Source organism: Podarcis melisellensis, assembly GCF_964234715.1.
Source record: "Podarcis melisellensis genome assembly, chromosome: Z".
NCBI classification, from domain to species: Eukaryota; Metazoa; Chordata; class Lepidosauria; order Squamata; family Lacertidae; genus Podarcis; species Podarcis melisellensis.
In genome coordinates, this window is record NC_138547.1 from 14,749,062 (window position 1) to 14,770,660 (window position 21,599).

A 21,599-nucleotide genomic window follows, 5' to 3' on the forward strand; every position below is an offset into this window, starting at 1 on the left:
TATGAGGGCTTAACTGATCTCATCATTCCCAAGGCAGAGACATAGCAGAATCCTTTATGCAGCAGGAGCAAGGCCCGAGCAAAGTCATTCAGAGATGCAGCAGGCAGACTCCTCTGTGTGGGTGAGAGTTTGGGGAACCTGCAGTCATGGAATTTATTACCCCTTGCAATCATGTCCCAGAATTCTGGTGGGAATTCCTGCTGAAGAGAGTGAGGAGGAGAAAAAGGCTTTCAATAGAGGATTAGCTGTGTCAGGGACTTCCCTTGCAAAGCAAGATAACCGTGGTTACTCACCTCTAGTCTTGTGACAATATGCAATATGCTCACAGCACAAACCATCATGATACCAAAACTGCCTAAGCTCAGTGTGCATAGAGCAACACCAGGTCCTGCACATACCTTCCTGGTCACGCTGTGCACGAGGTTCAGTCATCAGATTGAACCAGATTGGCTTGGCCAGTGTGTTCACAGCACACCAATGTTACTTCACACCTCCTGGTAAGCGGAAGTGGCTTACATGCCAGGTCAGGGAAGAATCTCCACTTGACCAAGTGCTACATGACGTGCTCGAGCAAGTCATTTAACAGGGATGGAATAAGGCCTATACATGGATGGGGCCTCTCCCCTTCAATAGATACTGATGGGGTGGGGCTGAGTGTTCAGTCCTTAAACATTCTTTCTCTGGTTCTTAAAGTGGCCATCAAAGTACTGCTTTCAGCTCAGTAAGACTCTTATTTGTCTGGTTTTCCTGGAGTCCTTGCTATTAGGGTTACAGCATAATTCAAAATTTGGGGCTTATTTGATGGAATTTCTGCATGCTGAGAAGCAAGAAGGACCTCTATGTAGTAGCTGAAAGGAGAATAAAGCACAGAGAAAGGTAGCCAGAAGTGCTACTACTGTCCCCTCCAGCTTTCTCTGTTTTAGCTCTGGGAGCCCCTTCAGAATCTTCCGTCTCTTCAGTCCCTGGCTTACCCATGGCTAGTTACTGCACATAGGATGAAAGTACGTAACATATAGTCAGGCTTGCTGTCCCTTCTGTTGGGCTAATTGTCATAACACAAGAAAAACTGATAGATCAGGGCAATGTTCTATCTAGTCCAGCATCCTGTTTTCACAGTGACCAGCTGGATGCCTGTGGGAAACCCACAAGAAGGATCTGATTGCAATAGCATTCTCCCCACCTGAGGTTTCCAGCAACCAGTATTCAGAAGATTTAACGCCCCGAACCATGCAGGTAGATCAGGCTTCCACAACCTCGGCCCTCCAGATGTGTTTAGACTACAATTCCCATCATCCCTGACCACTGGTCCTGCTAGCTAGGGATCATGGGAGTTGTAGGCCAAAACCATCTGGAGGGCTGAGGTTGAGGAAGCCTGAGGTCGATCATGGCTAGTAGATGTTGATAGCCTTCTCCTCCTTGAATTTGTCCAGTTCTCTTTTAAAGCAATACAAATTGGTCAAGAAATCAGCATAATGCTTTATCGGCCAAGAATCCAATGTCTGATCACCCATTCTCCTTCACTTTGCCAAGGCACCTATTTAAACACAATACACAAGTTGTGTGTTTCTTTATTTAGAAAGCGATTCATGTAACAGTGCTACTGTTGCAGTATACAAAACACATTCTCCAGATTCTGTTTCACATTTACAAAAGAAGTCAACCATATATACAGCATTAATATTCACAGTAATGTACCGTCCTCGAGGGAACCAGAGCATTTTCATAACACAGCCTTAATGCGGTCAGCTTGGTAACACAAGAACCAGCTAGTTGATTAACATTTCTTTTCTACAACACATTGATTTTGTTTTTTGTTTAAAAGCCAAGATGCAAAAGCCCTAACTGGATTAAGGAATGAACCCTTAATCAGACTCCCTTATTGCACCATAGCATTTTAAGAAATCAACAACGCATAGACATAACACATATTTTATATTTATGCTGAGCGGGTGGATAATTAATGTCTTTACAAATGACTATAATTTTTGATGGCTTTTCTCCTCAGAATTGATGGTTTGGTGTGTCAGACCTTTGGCTGTGCTACTATTTAACTTTTGTAAAACCGAGCCAGAAAAGAAGGTGAGTTTTTCCAACCAGAATCTAATTCAAAAGGAAATCTCAGCCCACTTTTATTTGGGACCGATATCACGAGGGTTGGCTAATGTTCCTCCTCACCCCATTTCCGCAGAACAGCAACACAGAAAACATTTTCTCTTCTGGCTCCATCTTGCAGTGTCATCAGACCCAGCATCCCATATACCACCAAGGAGCGTTGGAGGGATATAGTGTGTTGGAGGGATATAGTGTTTTGGGGTGAAGGGTTCCTTTAAGACAGTTATTTCTGTATTGCAGAGACCCCACCACCTTCTCTGGCAAAAACTTGCATGAAGTGCCTTGAAACAGAAGGAACTGTTCTTTTGCCATATGAAATATGCTGTTAAGGGTTAACTGTATCCATAATGGGTAGTGCCCAAGGTTGCTCTGTCCCACTATAGTAGAATCTCCCAAAGTGGTCAATATTTCAATATTCGCAAACATGGTCAATGGGACTGTGCAGTGGCTGAATAAGCAGTTGAAAGAGGGTCAAAACCTGGGGATTGTAAAGAAGCCTGTGGGGTATAGTGTGAAAAATCTAATTAGGAACTGTTGAGTCTCATAAATAAAGAATGTGGGCAAGTGCAGAGTGCACCCCTTCTCACCAGTGAGGAACCACTGGTAACATTATTTCTGCTTGTTTCACTTCCTTATTTTTACATGCTCTGACTCCCAGTAATGGTAATTAATAAATTAAAAAATGCCGACTATATATTGATCTTTCTTTATGTTACGAATTTGGGTTGGGTTGCATTGGGTTGGCCTGGGCAATGATCATAAGCTCATTGAGGCTGCATCAACAAAAGTATAGTGTCCAGATCAAGGGAAGTAATAGCCCCACTCTATTCTGCCTTGGTCAAACCACACTCGGAATACTGTGCCCAATTCTGCGCGCCATAATTTAACGTGTACAGAGGAGGGCAACCAAGATGATAAAGGGTCTGGAAAGCAAGCCTTATGAGGAATGGTTGAGGGAGTTGGGTATGTTTAGCCTGGAAAGAGGAGACTGAGCGGAGATATGGTAGCTATTTTCAAATACCTAAAAGGCTGTCACATGGATTGCGGACAGTAGGACCTGCTTCAGTAGGACTGAACCAATGGATTCAAGTTACAAGAAAGGAGATTCTGACTAAACACCAGGAATAACTTTCTGACAGTAAGAACTGTTCAGCAGTGGAACAAACTCCCCTCGGCAGGTAGTGGACTCTTCTTCTCTGGAGGTTTGTATGATCTAGTTGAGATTTCTGTATCACAGGGGGCTGGACTAGATGACTCTCACAGTCCCTTCCAACAATTCTACAATTCTGATTCTAAATGAACTTCAGGTTCACACTTTAATGGGACCACTGGGGGCTGGGACCAGATCAAGGCTCCCTCACAAGCCTCTGGTGCCATTCACACCCATTGAGAAAAGCAAATCTTTGTTTTGGGGAAAACCTACAGTAAAGACAAAGCTGCGCTTCACCCCAATATTAGGAGATACGTCTCACACTCCAACCTTCATTGCAGTTTTTTAAGCATAGATTGGAGAGCCATCTGTCACAAATGCTTTAGTTGAGATTCCTGCATAGCAGAAGGTTGGACTAGATGAAACTTGGGATCCCTTCCAACTCTACCTTTCCATGGTTCTATGGGTAGGCAACTTGCATCCCTTAGCTGAATTTCATGCAGGGCCCCTGAAATGAGTGCTTATTACTGACAAGAGTGACCTGTGTTGTTGTCCCCCAGAAACCTTGCAGAGAGGGGAGGAAAAGCACAAGAGAGAAGAGGGGAGAGGAGTGGTTGCACCCACAGAGTGAATGTGGCCCTTGCCAACCTTGTGTTACAGCATCCTTGGCAGACAGAAGCCCTATCTCCAGACCCACCCTGTCCATCAGACTGGCAGGCATTGATTTCTACTTCAAAAAAATAACAATGAAGCATTCCCCACCCCTGTCCTTTAATAAAGGGGATCAAATGTTAAGCTAGTTGAGAATTTGCTACTTTTTGGAGCTGAGCACAACATAATAGCCACCTCTGTGATTAAAACACCTCACCCCAAGGTGACTGGGCAGGTTTATGAACTCCATATTGCCTTTCAGAAATATCTGCCCTAATTCTTGCAAGAAACTCAGTTCTTTAAGGAAGAGCAGCCTGGCTTTGTCTAGACATTCAAGCTGTGCTGGCCTTCATTAAATCTTGAGCCAACAACTAGTGTTCAGAGAAAGTACTGGGAGCACAGCCACACTGATATTAATTCAATAGGCACAAAGTTCTGCATTCACCTGTTTAAAATAAAGTGTATGAGTCAAAAGAAATCTATTCAAGCTTTTGAATGTAGCTGGAAAGAAAACAGGAAACCCATTCCAAGATTACAGGTTAGAGCAGTCAGATATTCCTAGAGAAGGGGTGGCAAACCACTGGACCTCCACTGGACCACCCCTGAACACTGGCCATGCTGAGTGGGGCTGATGGGAGTTGGAAATCCAACATCTTGAGGTCCACAAGTTAGTCACACTTGCCCTAGAGCTTTCATGTCCAAAGTCCATATTGGGGGCCTAATCCGGCCTGCCGGTTGGTATAATCCGCCCCCTGTGGCAGTTTATTTCCTGGAGTAAGATCCTAAAAAAACCTCAGCAACTTCAATCCTAAAAGAAGCTCAACAACTCCAACCATAAAGAAAGCTCAACAACTTCAATTCACTTTGGGTAAATAATAAATAATAATAAATAATAAATAAATAATAAAAAAGCTCAAGAACTTCAATCCTAAAAAAAAAGGTCAACTACTTTGGTTGGCCCTCACGGCCCTTCACTTCATCAAATCTGGCCCTCTTTGAAAGACGTTTGGACAGCACTGCCCTAGAGCCTTTTGGGCTAATTACTGCTATGTGTATGAGAGCTTCCTGACGCCTGGCCAACTGTTGTCAGACCAGAGGGTCCACTGGCTTGATCAAGCATTAACATCATTTAGTATTCTCATCTCTTGCTTCTAGTTTCTGGATTTTTAAAAGACTGAAACTCCAAATAACTGTTATTGGAGGCTGGTCCCATCTGTCCTCTGTGAGCAAGAGGAAAAAGTAATGGAAAGGATGGTTTTCATTTTCACTCTGAGCCTTGCAAGAAAGGTTGTGATCTGCCCCAATTTCATCTTCAACTTAAGTGGGATGTGATAAAGGGGAGCAGTAAAGGCATCCTCTTCTATTTGTCTATTGCTTAGCTTTTCTAGTAAGGCTGTTTCCCATACTACACCCTTGTGCAGATTAACTGAAACAAACAATGAATTTAAGTAGTTTATTGTACAGTACAAAACTCACATATACATGTACAAAACTCACATATAGATACATTAGTAACGGATATGACCTCCGCTATTTTTAAGCAGCATTTGAACATGGTTTGGCATGGAGTCTACTACTTTCGAACAGTCACTGTTGATTTTCGGATCCCTGTACCACACTTGAATCAGTGCCTGAATGAGCTTCTCCATAGTCGTACAGTCTACAGCACGGAGGCAACTTTTGCATATAGCCCACAAATTCTCAATGGGATGTACGCCTGGGGAATTCCCTGGCCAATCAAGTACCTGTATTTGCTGCTCTGTCATGAATTTCTTCACCACTTTTGATGTGTGACAGGGGGCTAGGTTCTGCTACAATATCCCAGTACTGTCAGGATACCTCTTTTCCAGCTCTGGAATAACTCTCTTTCGTAGAACCTCAACATATTGTGGCGAGCGCATCATTCCTTCTGTTGGCTGCAGGCTTCCAAAACCATAATGATCAACTGAATTTTCGTGTGTTCCGAGTACAGGATTACGAGTAAGATAGAAAACATGTTTTGTTTCAATTAATTTGCACAAGGATGTACTTGATACCAGTGTTCCATGTTTATTCCTGACAGGTCCTTCCAGTGTCTGGCTATGATGTTTCTGGCTGCTCAGAGGGTTATGAGCTCTTTATAGTGTGAGTGGGCATTGTTATCTTGGAAGATGTTCAGTAGGGCCAGTTCTGGGGTGACTTCTAGTACCTGTTTAGTTATTTTGCTTATTTCTTGTATGACTGTTGTCCCTACGCCACCCCAGCCTCTCTCACCACCAAGGAAACATAACAAGTAAATAGAAAGAGAACCTACCCAAGTGACACTGACACAAAAGCCCGGTGCATACACTAAGTAAAAGAACATAAGCTTTACCACCCCACCCCACCCCACCCCCTCTCCCATCTCCCTCTTTTCTTCCCAACTCTATACTGCATATAACACCAATGTCTCACAACAAATGTAACTTGATCTGTAGAAAACACAACCTGAAGAAAGAGACAATGCATGTGCTTTTGTAAACGCGGAAAATCTTTAATAAAAATTATTTATATATATATATATATACAACTAAAGTGGGATGGATATACTCCTCCTACATTCAATGTGTGTGGGGTTTTTTAAACACACACAGACACACAGCAGAAGTGGGAGTCGTTTGGTTATGAGGGCAGCAGTCAGGAATAAGTCATAAGACAGAAGACTTTGCTAAGTTGTAAACCCTTTTTGTCAGCAGCAGACTGGTGCTCCTCTATTTTGATTCTACAATGTTCCTTCATCAAAAATTGGCCCCTTCAACTGCCATGGGCTTGAGTCAGCCACTTGACAAGTTTTGTCACAGTCAAGACACTTGAAAAAAAGAACTGAGTCTGAACTCAGCTCTCATGTGCTTCTGAGGGTTCAGTGGGTTCCTCCCATTGTTAAATCTCTCTGCAACTAAAGATACTGGGCATTTACCTTTGGAAGGAAGTAGAAAGTCGATAAAGGAAAGAATTGAAGTCCATCTAGTAGAAGTACAGGTGCTGCATTTTGCCCGCATATAACCTCCCACACAACACCAAATCTATTACAGCAGTTTGTGGAGTTCTTCAGTAGTGCTGATTGATAAGAATTCAGCTCCATACACTCCACTCTCTTGCTCAGCTTACCATAGCAAGAATACATTGTTCAATATTTAATTAGCCTTTTACACTGTTTTAATCCAATTAACCCAGCATACTGCCTAATGCATACTATTTAGGTCCTCTCAATAGGCTGAGAATGGGCTCCAACAGGCATGGGGTGGGGAGTGATCGCTGGGAAATAGCACTGCCTCCTCCAGCAGGGTCTACTCATCTCCAGAATAAAAAACAAAACAAAAAGTAGATCACTTTGCCACCAACCTATTGAGCCCAGTGTTGTCTACACTGATTTGTAGTTACTCTCAAGACTGCACTCACTGTTCTATTCAAGATCCTTTTAAACTGGAGGAGACCTTCATGCTGGAGTTGTAGGGTGAGGACTATCATCTTGACCTGCTTACATGGATCTTTCATACCCATAGTGTGAAAGACCTCCTTGGAAAGTACAAGGGGAGCAGTAGAGAAAGCATTAGAACAAAGTCATCAGAGGCACTAAAAACATCAGCCCCAAAGCACAAAATGATTAACATAACCAACAACATTTTATGATCCCTTTCGGTTCACCTTGCCAATAAATTCCTATTTCCATGAACTGGTTGATCAATCCAAAGTGACCTCCACCTTTTAAAGTGCAGTATTTTGGTCAAGGACAATTAAAAAGTGTACCTACAGCCTATGAACGCAGTCCTAGAGAATTCCTGCTCACTCCCATGAAGGGCATGTCTTCAGGGGGCTTAGCCTAAATATGCAGAAGAATACTTGATTTTAACCTGCAGGAACTCTTTACTGGTGACTTTATTATTTACAGAGATAAGTGCTACAAATGTGCTCCCCACTCCACAGTCTGAAGTACTTCTGAGGACCTCTGATTTATTCTGCTGCATCTTGTAAGAACCTAAGAAGAGCCCTGCTGGATGAGGCCAATGACCCATCGAGTCCAGCATCCTGTTCTCACAGTGGCACAGCCCCTTCTGGGATGCCCATAAGCAGGACCTGAGTACAAGAATACTCTCCCCTCAGGGGTGCCATCTCCTAGGAGCTGAGCCCTTTTGCCCTCCCAATTTTTGGGGGAGGGCCCCCAAGCCCAAAAGCAGCAGAGGCGTCCAAGCGTGGCGTGGCTTCAGTAGCTGGCTTCTCCTCCTCCAGTCATGGAGCGGAAGGAGCAGGGAAACAGATCCTGATGGTGGTAACAGCAGCAGCAGCAGCAACAGGAGACACGGCCATTGAAGCTGGGCTGCCACTGCATTGCTGCCATGTTCGGCTCTGCCCCCAGCTCCTCCGACATCCTGACATCATGTACCACGACACACTCCCCCATTTACCTTCAGAAGCTGGCGCCTCTGTCTCCCCTTCCCTCTGGTTTCCAACCACTGGTATTCAGGGGCATACCACCTTTGACAGCAGAGCAAGAACACAGCCTTATCCATCTGTCTAATCCTCTTATAAAGCTCTGCAAGTTGGTTGCCATCACCACCTCCTGTGGGAGGGATTCAGCTGTAGATTCTGCCACAGCAAGCTGCAAATGTTTTAATTTTATTTAAAACATTTACACCCCACCTCTCTGCAAGCAGAGCCCTAAGCAGCTAAACTGAAAGAGAAAATGGATTTTTACAAGTGTTAGTTCTCTGGCTGGATAGCTTCATTTCATAAGACAAGAGTGAATGGCCGCAGAACTTTGGTGGGAAAGTTAGACATTTGCCTGGTTGCATTTTATAACATATTGACTTCCAAAGCCAACAAGCTACAAATAATATATCCATCTATAATGGCAGGAAGAAGAATTCCTGGCAAGCGTAATTGTTGCTAAAAAAAAATAAAAGGCACTGGCAAAAATTTGGGAGGGGATTATGCAATTAGAAGGGGGAACTGGGCTGCAAGGGGGTAAAAATTCACTGGCAAGAAGAGTTTGATCAAATTGCTGATGCTCAGACTTTTAGAAAAGAGGCCCTGTGTGACATGCTCCATTGCTGAAATAGCTTGATTAGCCTTTTAAAACTTACCCTCCCACATTTGGCACAGAGGGATTAACGTTTCCTGTAAGAAGCCACTGGACTTGATTGCCAACCTCTGTAGAAGTGAAATGGTCAGGATTTTCACCCTCATGTAATGGGCATGCAGGACATTTTAAAAAATATTCTTAAACCCGCATGTTATTTCCTAATATTTAATTGTCTCTGGCACAGTGAGCACCATTTGTTCAAAACATTTATTGAAAAATAAATGAAAGAGCAAAAAGCAGGCTCAAATCCTGCTGTCCTATGAATTCCTATGAAGTCCTATGAATTTCTATGAAGTCCTATGAATTTCTACGAAGTCCTATGAAGTAGTAGTAGCAGCAGCAGCAGCAGCAGCAGCAGCGGTATCCCCCACTGCTGGGATCTTTGCACGAAAAGCATCCTATTGCCAAATGAAGCAGGCTGGAGGGTGGTGTGAAGTCAGCCCCGGTGCATTTCTCCAATTCCTGACCCTACTTGACAAGAAAAGAAAGGAGTCAAGTACCAATGCTTAACTGGGATGGGTCAGGGCTGTTTCCAAAGTGTCTGTGCTGAAGTTTTCCCAACAGAAGGCTTTTCTGCTTCCTCTCAGGTTTGAAATGGGATGCTGGACCACTAAGCATGTCCAGCTCACTGTCTTCTACTCAAAAGTTCCTTTCTGGGTAATTTACATGCTTGCACCTTCAGGCAGTTTCCAGGGTTAGAGTGGTGCTTTGTGCGCTGGAAAAACATACATCAGGCTCTCAATCTTGTTCTTTAGAAAACAGGAGAGTCACAAAAACTGCAAGGTCCCTGCAGCAACCTCTTGATCCAATCAGGATCTGAAAATAAGAAAACGGGTTGTTGGAGAACTAATGAGGAAAGGCGATAACGAAAGAGAAGGCCAATCATGAGACAATAGGGGGAAATGCCTCACAGTACAGTACACAGAATACTACCATACTTTTCCGTATGTAAGACTAGGCTTTTTAACTAATAATAATGTTAAAAAGGGGGATAGTCTTATACACGGGGCAACCCCCCCCCCCATTTTCTTAATTTTGAGTCTTATACACGGGGGCATGTTATACACAGATAAATACTGTCTAAAGTGTTTTGAAGAAAATAATCTGGGGGTTAGGGTGGTGGGATGCTCCACAAAGCACATTGTTCTGTGGTCACAAATATTCTTCACAAATGTAATTATTTGCAAACTGTTATTGGGGAGCACAGATTATGTGTAACTTGGGATCTTCTTGCCTTTTCTTTCATGGATGACTTCAGTCTCATTATGGTACACAAAAGAGGATGACTCCCCATTCCAAGAAGTGCAACTTCTGGAATGAAATCTCAAGTGGATTTTGAAATGGAGAAATGAGAATCTATGACCTAACAAAAAGGTTAAGGTAAATCAATATCTGGGGTGTTTAGGCCTCACCCAGCTGATAGGAATGCTTGATAGGTGCCTAGGGTGGATCAATGCAGAGCCTGCATCTTTGCCCAGATCAGAAACTCAGCCAGACTCTGCCGCATCATCCACTCCTAGGTCTAAAAGAAAGAGCTCACCTTCTGGGGTTGGATTCCGGGCGATGCTGTCACGAAGCAAGCATCTTCTGTACACCAGGCTTTGGCAGGCTTGATAGGTAAGGAAGCACCTGCAGAAGTGGCAGAAGTGGGAAAAGAATTATGGAAAGGCCTTTGTGGTTAAAAGGATCAGATGCTTCTCAGAATGCCATCTGTGCCACCCTTCAGATCATAGCTGGAGGACATGCAGCCCTCCAGATGCTATTGGACTCCAACTCCCATCAGTCCCAGCCTGTAGAGCCAACTGTCAGTGTTGTTGGGAGCTGGAGTTCTGTAGAACTCCACAGGTTCCCTAGCCCTGTTTCAAATGATACCAAGAAAGGAAATACTGGACTGGATGAAATGAACTGAATTCTGCTACCAGGGGGGAAAAAACAGAACAGTAATGAGTAACTTGCCCAAAAAAACAGTAATGAGTAACTTGCCCAATAATTTCAGTGGGGCCTAAGATGAACTAACTTAGTCTAGATCCAAACTCCTCTACACAGAAATCACCAGTTGGATGTAAATGTAGAATACAACTAATGAAAGCAAATCAGATTATCCAAGACTAGTACAGGAAAAATATGAATTTCTTGACTGGGCAGGAAAGCAGGTAAGTCACATAATTCATCTCTCCTATAAAGTGGGACACATTTAACCACTGTAGCTACAATGATAGGCTTGCCTCCAACTCTCAAAATTTTGTCAAGCAAAATTTCCACTAGTTCTGCCCTGAGGCTTCAAGATCAGTTTTGATGGCCTGGGCACAGAATGTTAGCATCTTTTAGCAAATACACTCAAAATAATGATTCAGATGACATTATTTTTCAGACATTGTTGGCATGGTAGAACTATCCTGCATAATCTGAGGTAGTGATGACAGTTACCCGCCTTACTAAAACTAGCTGGCCACGTTGCCCACCTACCAGTATTTGAGACTACCACATTGTTGGTTTACACACATGTTTTTAGGGGTATACAAAAGTTTTTAAAATGAGTACATTTGAAAATACTGGGAAACTGTATCAAAAAACAGAATCCATTTGGTCAGATCTACCACAGGTTTCAAATCAATCTGGCAGCAACAAACAATTCTCCAATAGAGAACTTGAGCACAGGCAGGTAACATACTCCAAATAGGCTCAATATTCAGCACTTGTAGTTTCATGGTCAGATTCCGATTCCTATCCCTTTGGCTAATTTCTTTCAATTTAATGAATCTATACCCTTCGTTTCAGCCCATCTTAGGCTGCCAAGGCAGCTTCTTGGGATAAAACACGTTTCACACACACCAAGAAACAAGTACGTACAAAGTTAAAACCATTTTAGGTTGAAACAATTTTAAAGATAGTTTGGGGTGGGGGTCAGATTTACAGGTCTGTCCAAAATAGCACAGGCTAGGAAACACCTCCAGGTGTTGAATGCCCACTTGCCTCCCAGGAACCTCAAAAGCGATACAGTGGTACCTCGGGTTAAGAACTTAATTTGTTTTGGAGGTCCATTCTTAACCTGGAACTGTTCTTAACCTGAAGCACCACTTTAGTTAATGGGGCCTCCCGCTGCTGCTGCGCCGCTAGAACATGATTTCTGTTCTCATCCTGAAGCAAAGTTCTTAACCCGAGGTACTATTTCTGGGTTAGCGGAGTCTGTAACCTGAAGCGTATGTAACCCGAGGTACCACTGTACACCACATTCCGGTGTCTGTTGTGAACAAGATGGCAATGAGGGAAGTGGCAAAAGTTAGGCACTCAGGCGCACAACTGCCAACTGGCTGAAATAGCATTGAAAAGGAATTTCAAACTGTCTGCCTAAGAGCCACACTTCTCCAGCCCTTGCAAGCAAGCACCCTGCCTGTTTGCAGACTTTCTCAGGCAAGCAGAGATCAACAAGATTCTAACTCTCTGCTCCCCTCGGCATGCAGAAAGGCATTTCACAGCCACTGATAAACACCTGCCCCCTCCCTCCACTTGGCTAAATCAGAAAGAAGGGAACCTGACAGCGCTTGCTTGAAGTTGGGCTTACCTGAGCCAAATGTGTCCGTTGGAGCAAACTGCCTGCTTGCGATCTGTGAACGGCAGGATCTCTTTGCACAAGCTGCAGTGCTCTGGGAAAGTCTGTTTGTTCATTTTCTTTAAGATATGCCCAATCAGCACCTGGGAACACACAGCAGCAGCAGTCAGTAGCAGCACTTATAGGAAGAGACAGCTGCCTGCTGAAAGGTGGGGAAATCTCACAGGAGTTGTGAGGCGGGATTTCTGAAGAACACAAGATGCAAAAGCCCAAGCCCTGCTTAAAACGGAATACAACAGAATGAAAAAGCAACAAAGGCGTCTCAGGCATGCAAAATGCAGAGTGAATGACTTCTCCGCATGCCGCTCAGGTAGTCTGAGGAACTTAATTGCCCTAACCCCCCACGCATTTCGGAAGAAAACTGATGGTTGAAGGTAAATCGAAAAGAGAGGAGCTTTGCCTCAAAGCGCATGTTACCACTCAAGAGAACATGATAAAATATTTTTGAACACTCTTTCTTATGTCAGCAGAGTTTCAAGTCTTAGCTACTTAGGAAGCTGCAGAAAAATACCGGATTGTGGCAACCACGGAACTGCACAATTGTTATTTATGTAGAACCATCAATGGAGGCAGGGCTCTATGGACCACCTGCTCCCACATCAACCAAGCAGAAAGATCTTTTGCTGTGGCTCTTAAGAGTTTTGCAATCATCACAGATTAAAAAGGAAACAAAAGAGAAGGCTTCTTCATATAGGGTATCCCAAGCTGGGGAACTCTCCTGAAGTCAGGAGTGGTCAGCAGGGCAGGGTGGTAGTGCTTACCTGGCTTCCCAATTCCAAGATTGCTGCTAGTTAACAAGAGGAATAAGGGAGATTGGCATGGTACAGGCATCAGACTGGTGGCACCCTCCCAATGCCAACCTCCTGGCCACCTGCACCCTTCCCCTGGTACCTGGCAATGATCTCGGTGTTGGGAATCCAAGTAAGCCTTGCTGACTGCTCCAGCCTCAAGGGAGCTAACCTGGCCCCCACTTTATCATCTAGAAGGCATCAGCTTCATACATTTTTATTCTCTCAGACACTGTAATGGTTTGTACTTTAAGATCGTAATGGAAGGAATATACATTTTAAAACCACTGGAATTGAAGTTGGGTTGGGTTGGGTTTTTTTACTTTCCAGTTTAATTGCTATTTTGTGTACAGGCAGCCCCCTGTTTATGCACATTCTGTATGTCTGCTCATGTATATGTGAATCGCACCGAACCTGGAAGTGACTTGGAAATGTAATAAAAACATCACTAATAGGGTGGGATGAGGGCAGAGCAGGGGTGGAACATGGTGTTTGCAGGCTTTTTCGATGGGTTTCAATTACACCCCATTTCATCAGCGTGTGCAGTGCCTCGGAACATAACTCTGCGTAAATGGGGGGCTGCCAGTATTGTGCTAATTGTGTTATTTGTTACCTTCATTCGGTTTTATTGCATATTTTATTACTGTTATGTTTTAAACTGTACTGTAAGTACCCAAAGCTGAATATTGTGAAGGACTGTATATAAATACATTAATGAAAGTAAATAAATAATACATAAGTAAAGGTCAGGTCCCCTGCCCCAAGGATCTTACAATTCATGTGTCAACTGGAGAGGCAGCAAGGGAAGGCCCTAGCACTCCCTCCTGAAAAGTGAGATGTTTTGACTTCTACAAATATTTACTGATTTTATTTAGGATATTAATATACCACTGGGTAACTCACAAGTTTTGAAAGCAGTTTATTTGTGAAAAAGTGGCTTACAAGTAGGTTTCAAGAAAGTTGCTCACAGTCCAATTTAGCATAAGTAAGCAGTCTCCTCTGCCTTACAGACTGTCTATACAGGTGCCACTTGTCTTGGGGGGACCAGCAACCCTTTCCCACCCCAACCCCGCCAGACCAAATTCAGGATCAGATAATGCCCAGGCCAGGAGGACAAGGCAGCTCCTGCCACACAGTTCTTTCCTCAGACAGGTGATTTGATGGTAGTTAGAATCGTCACAGAAGGGGAGTGACGCAGAGTTGACTGTGGTAGTTCTGGCCTTAGCAAAGAGCACCTCCCCTTTGCTCCCTGATGAGACCTGGCATTAGATCAGATCAACAAGTCCACGATATTTACAGAAGCCAGTAACAGAAGTTGTGATCCTCTGGCAGACCCTCAAGAACTATTAGGAATCCAAACTATAACTTGCTAATATGGGCAGGTGGGACCTGCTTTCTTTGCCAGGAGCACAGTCAGTGCTACCAGATGTGCCTAGTGAATAAGGACAGATAAACACTGAAGGGCATCAGAAGCCTGCACCAATGACCTAGACACAGTAGCCTTTGACTTTTCCAGATTAGAGACCATCTTTTTAAAATTGTAATATGCACCAAGGTTTACAGTTGGCTTTTGAATTGTGGTTTGTCTGTCACATATGACAAGAAATTATGGTTGCTTCGCTGATTGCACAAAGAGAGGAGCAAAGTGAGAGAAATGGGGCTTTATGTGCATACATGAAGCTGGTGCATATCCTGGTTTCTTAAGCCAGGATTTGATAGGGCAAACTAAGCCATGCTATCCTACTGCAACCCAACAGCTTTTATGCTGGGATGCACTTACCCTTGCTGTCCTGTCATCATAACTTTCATCAGACATTAAGAAGTCGCAGACTCCCCTCGTGGGAATGCTGGTGTTCTCCGTAATCCATGTGTGCAGGTAGACTTCGCCCAACACTTGCTTCATATGTTCCCGTGTCAAATGCATTTCTACTGCTTCAATCTGAGCTTGGATTTCAAGAAGCTTATCTTCCATTGGCTCCCGTCCTCCTATGTCACTGGAGTAGACAAGAGAGTCATCTGCCAGATCATCCACATCTGCTCCTCGGATTATGTCGCTTGGATTCTGCTTGCTGCCCTGTTTTGAAGTGCTTTTGTCTTGTTGATGCTCTTCACTGGTGCCCATCCCAGGGGAATGTGCTATTAAGACTTTTGTGTCCTCATGGGTTGGCTTCCACAGGGCCTCAGAGGGAGCCTTCTGCAGTGACTGGTACAAAATCCGCAAGAGAAACAGTTTAAAGCGCCAAAAATAAGTGGACCCAAAGCTCTCAATCTTTTTCTCCAAGGCTTCCTGTAGGAATCGTGGAATGTGCTTATCTTTCAAGATCTTCCAGCGGACAAGATCCGTGAGGTCAACCTGCTTGAAAAGGTTTTGGACAGATGATTCTAGCAGCTGGGCTGCTGCCTCCTCAAATGTTTTAAGAGTCACAAACTGGACCTGGTAGCTCTTGGTGATAGGGTGGAGGCCATTGGTCATGCCTTCTGTGGTCACTACCGCCAGGTACACCCCACATGGGCTCACTGCGATCCCATGAGTCCGCACAGAGCCAAGCACTTCAGACAACTTTATCAGCTGGTGCTCAAATTTCAATGCAACATCCGTGAAGATGGGAATCAGCTGCCTGACCTTCCCATCAATAGAGCATGTGTAGACAGTCCCATTCTGTTTGTCTGTTGTCATGGAAATGATTGGGAGAGAGTGGAGCCCTGTAACGTGTGAATTATGAACATTTAAACCTGCTTTGGAGATTAAAAGAAGACACCAGAACACATAGCATCCTCTTGCGGCCACCACTAAGCTACAGCTGCATTTCTGATATGGGTGGTAGAGAGAAATGCTCTTGATGCTGTGTACAGGCAACTGGTCCATCTCTTGCCACAAAACCACCGGTTGCCTGAGGGTGAAATAGCCCTTGACTGCTTTAAGGTTGACGGGGAGGATTTTAACGGGTCCAAAAGCACTCCCAACAATGAGACCACTCATCTTCCTATTATTGTGCTCATATTCCCACCATGACAATACGCTGGGGGAAGTGATTCCTGATTCAATAGTATTGCAAGAGGTAATTGATTCCTTGCCCATAAATGGGAGCTGGAACTGCCAGATGGCAATATTGCCATTGTCAAAGATTCCGGCTAGCAGCACGCTGCCCACATCCCGACACTCATTATTATGCTTCACCTGCTGGGTGGTGCAGATTCCAGACCATTCCATGCGCACCAGGGTCTGCATGCTGTGCCTTCTCTGGAATTCGGAGAAGTCCCCTAAATCCACCCTGGGACCCTCACCCTTACAAAGCCGGTAGCCGTTCTCAAACAGGCGCTCTCCATAGAGCTCAGTCAGGTCAACCAACTGCACCCACTGAAGTCTGTCAAGGTTAGCGTGGATGGTCAACCTGTTGTCCATGGTTAATGCTGCCAGGAGGCACCTGCTGTTTGCATCACAGCCCAACGGAGACCAACTGGAGTATCTGAAGCCTCGCATGGACGGCAGCGACTTCCCTTCGGGGTTAAACACCCTGTCCAACATTAACGTCTGGCTCACGGTTGGATCCTTAGAACTGGCAAACTTTTCCTTACATTCAGCAGCTTCCTTTTTGGAGCCAACCTGAAAAAGAATAAGTGTGTTAAAAAAAATAAAAATTTTACTAGCTTGTTCAAAATGAAGGCTGGTGTAGCAGCTTAAAGGTATATAAATGAGCTACTTTTAGCAAAAGCCTGGTGCAATACTGGTGAAAACATCTGATCAAGCAAGCTCTTGCCACAACTTTGAACACTCTAGCATTAAATACCGTAAGAACAGCCCAGTAAGATCAGACTGAAGACCTATCGTAGGGAGGTCCAAATTTTTATACCTAGTGAGCGGCTGTAGTAGTTTGACATGGAAACTGTGAGCAGCAAACTGCATGTGGCCCTTGGGCTGCATGTTGGACCACCCTGGCACAATAGCCACCTGCTGTCATTGTTCCCCTGCAAATGGTGCAGTATTCAGAAGCCTCTGAGCCTGGAGGTAATATAACCATCATGAAAAGTAGTCACTGATAGCCTTATTCTCCATGAGGTTGACTAATCTCCTTTAAAATCAGTCCATGTCAGTGGCCATCACTACACCATGTGACAGCAGATTCCATAGTTTAAGTACATGCTGCACCAAGAAGTCCCTCTTTTTGTCTGTCCTGAGTCTCTCACCATTCTGCTTTATTGCATGTCCCCATTGGGTTCTATTCTTATGAGAAAAGGAGAATATTATTATAACTTATTCTTATTGCCCACCTTTGCTCCATAAAGAGGCAAAGGCAGTTAACAATGATCAAAGTAATAGAAATTATAGAAATACAAACTGTTATATTTAGCACATTTCCTTCTGGCTTTGTAAGAACAGAGCAATAGCCCTCCTGGATCAGACCCAATGCCATGCAATTCAGCATTCTGGATTGTATTACAACTTAGTTCTACTCAGAATACTCACTGAAACTGATATATTTATTTCATATTTTATTTATCTCATAAAATTAATACACTGCTTGATTGCTTTTTTAAAAAACAAAACCCTAAAAGCAGAGAGGACTAAAATACATTCATTTTAGGGGATCTACTTTAAGTAGAACTAAGTTGGATACATTCCTCTGTTTCTTGCTGCAAGCAAGCCAAGGACACTCAGAAGTAGGATATGAAGACAATCACATTCTTGTTTGTCCTTAACACCCGATACTTAGAGGTCATGACCCCATAACCCTATCCTCCATGAATCTGTCCAGTCCTTGTCAGAAAGTAAGACAGTGTCAGCAGGATTGAACTAAAAGTCTATGGAGTCAAGCTTCCTGTCAACAGTAGCCACCCAAATTTATTTTATTTTACTTATCTTTTTTCATAAAAAAAAATTTTTATGCCACCTTTTAGGCCAAAGCAATTTGTGACACACTGAAAATCAGTACAACAACTAAAACACTGTTAACAGAATCATTCAGAGACTAAAAAAGCAAGGAGAATGGAATGAGAATATCAACCGCCCAATCAGCCATTGCTGAACATCAGATGAAATAAAAACATTTCTAGCTGCCTGCCCAAAAGTCAACTGGGATTGGTCCAATCTAATCCTATTTGGGGAGCGGATTCTACGGCCAGTGAGCTGCTGAAGAAAAGGCCCTGCCTGGTATTCCCAACCACCAAAACCTGTTCAGAAGGTGATTGTAACCTATGAGCCATTGCAAATGAGAGGAAGAAGTCTTTCAGATATCCTGGCCCCCTTGAAGAGGGCCTGGAAACAGAAGCCATTGCATTCCTATCACCATCAGTCCCAGTCACACTGGAAAATGGTCAGGGATGATGGGAGCTCTAGTCCAGCAAAATCTGGAGAGAAGTAAGTTTCCCATTCTTGATCTGACTAAAAGTCATTTGACATGAGCAGGAGGGAGGGACTGTGGCTTTCATTTAAGAGCCCTCTTACCATCTCTCCCCACGCCCAATTGTTCAAAAATGAGACTTGCAGTCAAGCCCACATCTTGCAGCAGTTAAGTTCCACATGCTGGCCATGCCTTGTTCTAGATATGTAAAGCATGAAGGTGCACAGACCTCAGGTTTGTGGGATCTACTTTGTTTTAGTTTTGTTTTTTGTTTTTTAAAAAAATAGAACTCTGAGTTAATAAACCAAACCAGCTATGATGTGGAAGACAAGCACAAGAATATCTGAGCCCGGAAATGAAAAGAATTCCTAACTTTTCACTCCAAAATTCACTTCTGATTACCCAAAGTTTTCTTCATTTCAGTAGTAGCAAAAGGGTGGGACTCATTTCACTGCTGCTGTTAAAACACCTGAAATCCTTCCAGAATTATTGCAAACCACCCAGAGATCTGGTGGTTCCACCTGGTACGGAGGCTAAGACCCTACCTGCCCGCAGACTGTCTCGCCAGAGTGGTGCATGCTCTAGTTATCTCCCGCTTGGACTACTGCAACGCGCTCTATGTGGGGCTACCTTTGAAGGTGACCCAGAAACTGCAATTAATCCAGAATGCGGCAGCTAGATTGGTGACTTCGAGTGGCTGCCGGGACCATATAACACCAGTCCTGAGAGATCTGCATTGGCTCCCAGTACGTTTCTGAGCACAATTCAAAGTTGGTGCTGACCTTTAAAGCCCTAAACGGCCTCGGTCCGGTATACCTGAAGGAGTGTCTCCAACACCATCTTTCAGCCTGGACACTGAGATCCACCGCCGAGGGCCTTCTGGCAGTTCCCTCATTGGGAGAAGTGAGGTTACAGGGAACCAAACAGAGGGACTTCTTGGTAGTGGCGCCCACCCTGTGGAACACCCTCTCTTCAGATGTGAAGGAAATAAGCAGCTATCCTATCTTTAAAAGACATCTGAAGGCAGCCCTGTTTAGGGAAGCTTTTAATACTTAATGCTGTACTGTTTTTAACATTTGATTGGGAGCTGCCCGGAGTGGCTGGGAAAACTCAGCCAGATGGGTGGGATATAAACAATAAATTATTATTATTATTATTATTATTATTATTATTATTATTATTATTATTATTATTATCTACCAGGAGATCTACCATGTGGTGTAGTGGTTGGTGTTGGACTATGGAAGAGGTGCAGGAAACCCTTTTCATCCCTTCATAGGGAGGATATTACAGTGGTAGATGGGGCCAGAGGACAAGTGGGCAGAGCAGCAACAACAAAACTTTTGCACGTTCCAGTCATTCAAATATCAGAGGTTTCAACCAACTGACTTTTCTACCCAGGCAAGAAAGAGGCAGTTTGAAGGCACATTTCAGTGAGGCAAAAAAAAAGGTGTGGAGCAGGATATCTGAGGGTGTGTGGCCTGAATAGGGGGTGTGGTCTAGGGAGAGTTCCAAGGGCCAGTTTGAGTGGGGTCTGGGGCCACATTCTTGCTCCTGAGGTCTCCTAACCCTAGACTAGGATCTGTAAGACTCAAATCACCACTCAGCCACATAAAGCTCATTAGGTGACCTTGGGCCAGCCTGTGTTTCTCTTTGCCTAACCTAACATGCTGGATTACTGTGAAAATAAGGATCGCTTACTTCATTAAGCAGAGAGTGGAAGAACCATGTTAGGCTACTTTGCTCCCCTTGCAGAAAAAGCAAGGTCTGCATGCGATTCCTGCATTGCAGGGGGTTGGACTACATGATGGGGGGGGGGTGTTCCTTCCAACTCTATGCCATTTGAGAGCACAGGCTGCGCTTAACGTTAGTCCTACTGAGAGTGAACTCCTTTAAAACAGACACACCTCCGCATATTGTGGCGGTGGGTTCCGCTGGTTGATCATGCACACGCCGTGCATGCCTAGACGCGGACGCCCATCCCACCCTGCAGCGGTTGCCATCCATTGCCCACCTTGAGGTGACAGGCGGCGGCGGGGGCCGGCACGGCCGTGCGGTGGATGACGAGGTCAGCGCCGCTGCTTCCACCTCCTCCTCCTCCTCCTCCTCCTCCTCCGCCGCCTTGGACGTCGCTGAGCTGCTCCAGGACAGCGATGCTGCGGGCTGTGCAGACCGACACGCGGTGGTCCTCGGACCAAGCCAGCGGCTCCACACCGCTCACGCCGTGCTGCAGCCGCACTGCCGGCTCGCGACGCACCGCCGTTAAGCGGAACCCCGCGCTGCCACTGCCGCTGCCGCTGCTCGGTCCCGCCGCCTCCTCGTCCTCCTCCTCTTCCTCTTCTTGAGGCGGCTCAGCCTCCTCCTCCTCGTCGTCGTTCCCCTCCGTCAGCGGCGACGCTGCCGGCTCCACTGCTGGGTTTCCCTCAGCCGCCGCCATCGCCATCTTATCGCCGCCTTAAAGGCCGCGCGACCCTCCCCTCCACCCCCGCGACGCTCCACCGCCGCCAACCGTCACTGCCCACCATCCGAGCACAGAGAGCCCATGCGCCGCCGCGCTTAGTGGGGCCTGCGAGGAAGGGCCTTGGTTTATCTCTCGCGTGTGTGGTGAGGAGGGAGAATCCGTTCGAGGGGTGTCTAATTAAGTGCCTGAAAAAAGGAATTTGGATTTTTGAGAGTGCGGGTGTTTTTTGGTCTTAGCAGAGGAAGGCAATCACGGTATTTTATTTTATTTTGTTTAGTATCCCATTAGTTTAAATTTTTGTTATTGTTACTCGCTTTTTTTTTTTACCAGGGCAACTCAAAGCGATGTACATACATTCAAACTAGCGTAAAAAAAGTAGAGAACAAAAGG

The 21,599-nt window shown here is 44.7% G+C and overlaps 1 protein-coding gene across 2 annotated transcripts; it reads right to left on the reverse strand.

Moving 5' to 3' along the window:
* Positions 1-6,404: 6,404 nt before the first annotated feature.
* On the reverse strand, positions 6,405-21,482 carry GTF3C4 (general transcription factor IIIC subunit 4). 2 transcript variants are annotated; one of them, XM_081897161.1, is made up of 5 exons: positions 20,763-21,482; positions 15,190-17,013; positions 12,574-12,704; positions 10,552-10,640; positions 6,405-9,827 (listed from the first exon to the last, which is right to left on the reverse strand). In XM_081897161.1, the coding sequence occupies exons 1-5, from the start codon at positions 21,189-21,191 to the stop codon at positions 9,763-9,765; spliced, it is 2,538 nt and encodes an 845-aa protein (XP_081753287.1). In that variant the 5' UTR covers positions 21,192-21,482; the 3' UTR covers positions 6,405-9,762. The 2 variants fall into 2 exon arrangements, with proteins under 2 accessions (XP_081753287.1, XP_081753288.1); XM_081897162.1 differs by lacking the exon at positions 20,763-21,482 and adding an exon at positions 20,656-20,724.
* Between the last annotated feature and the right edge of the window lie 117 nt (positions 21,483-21,599).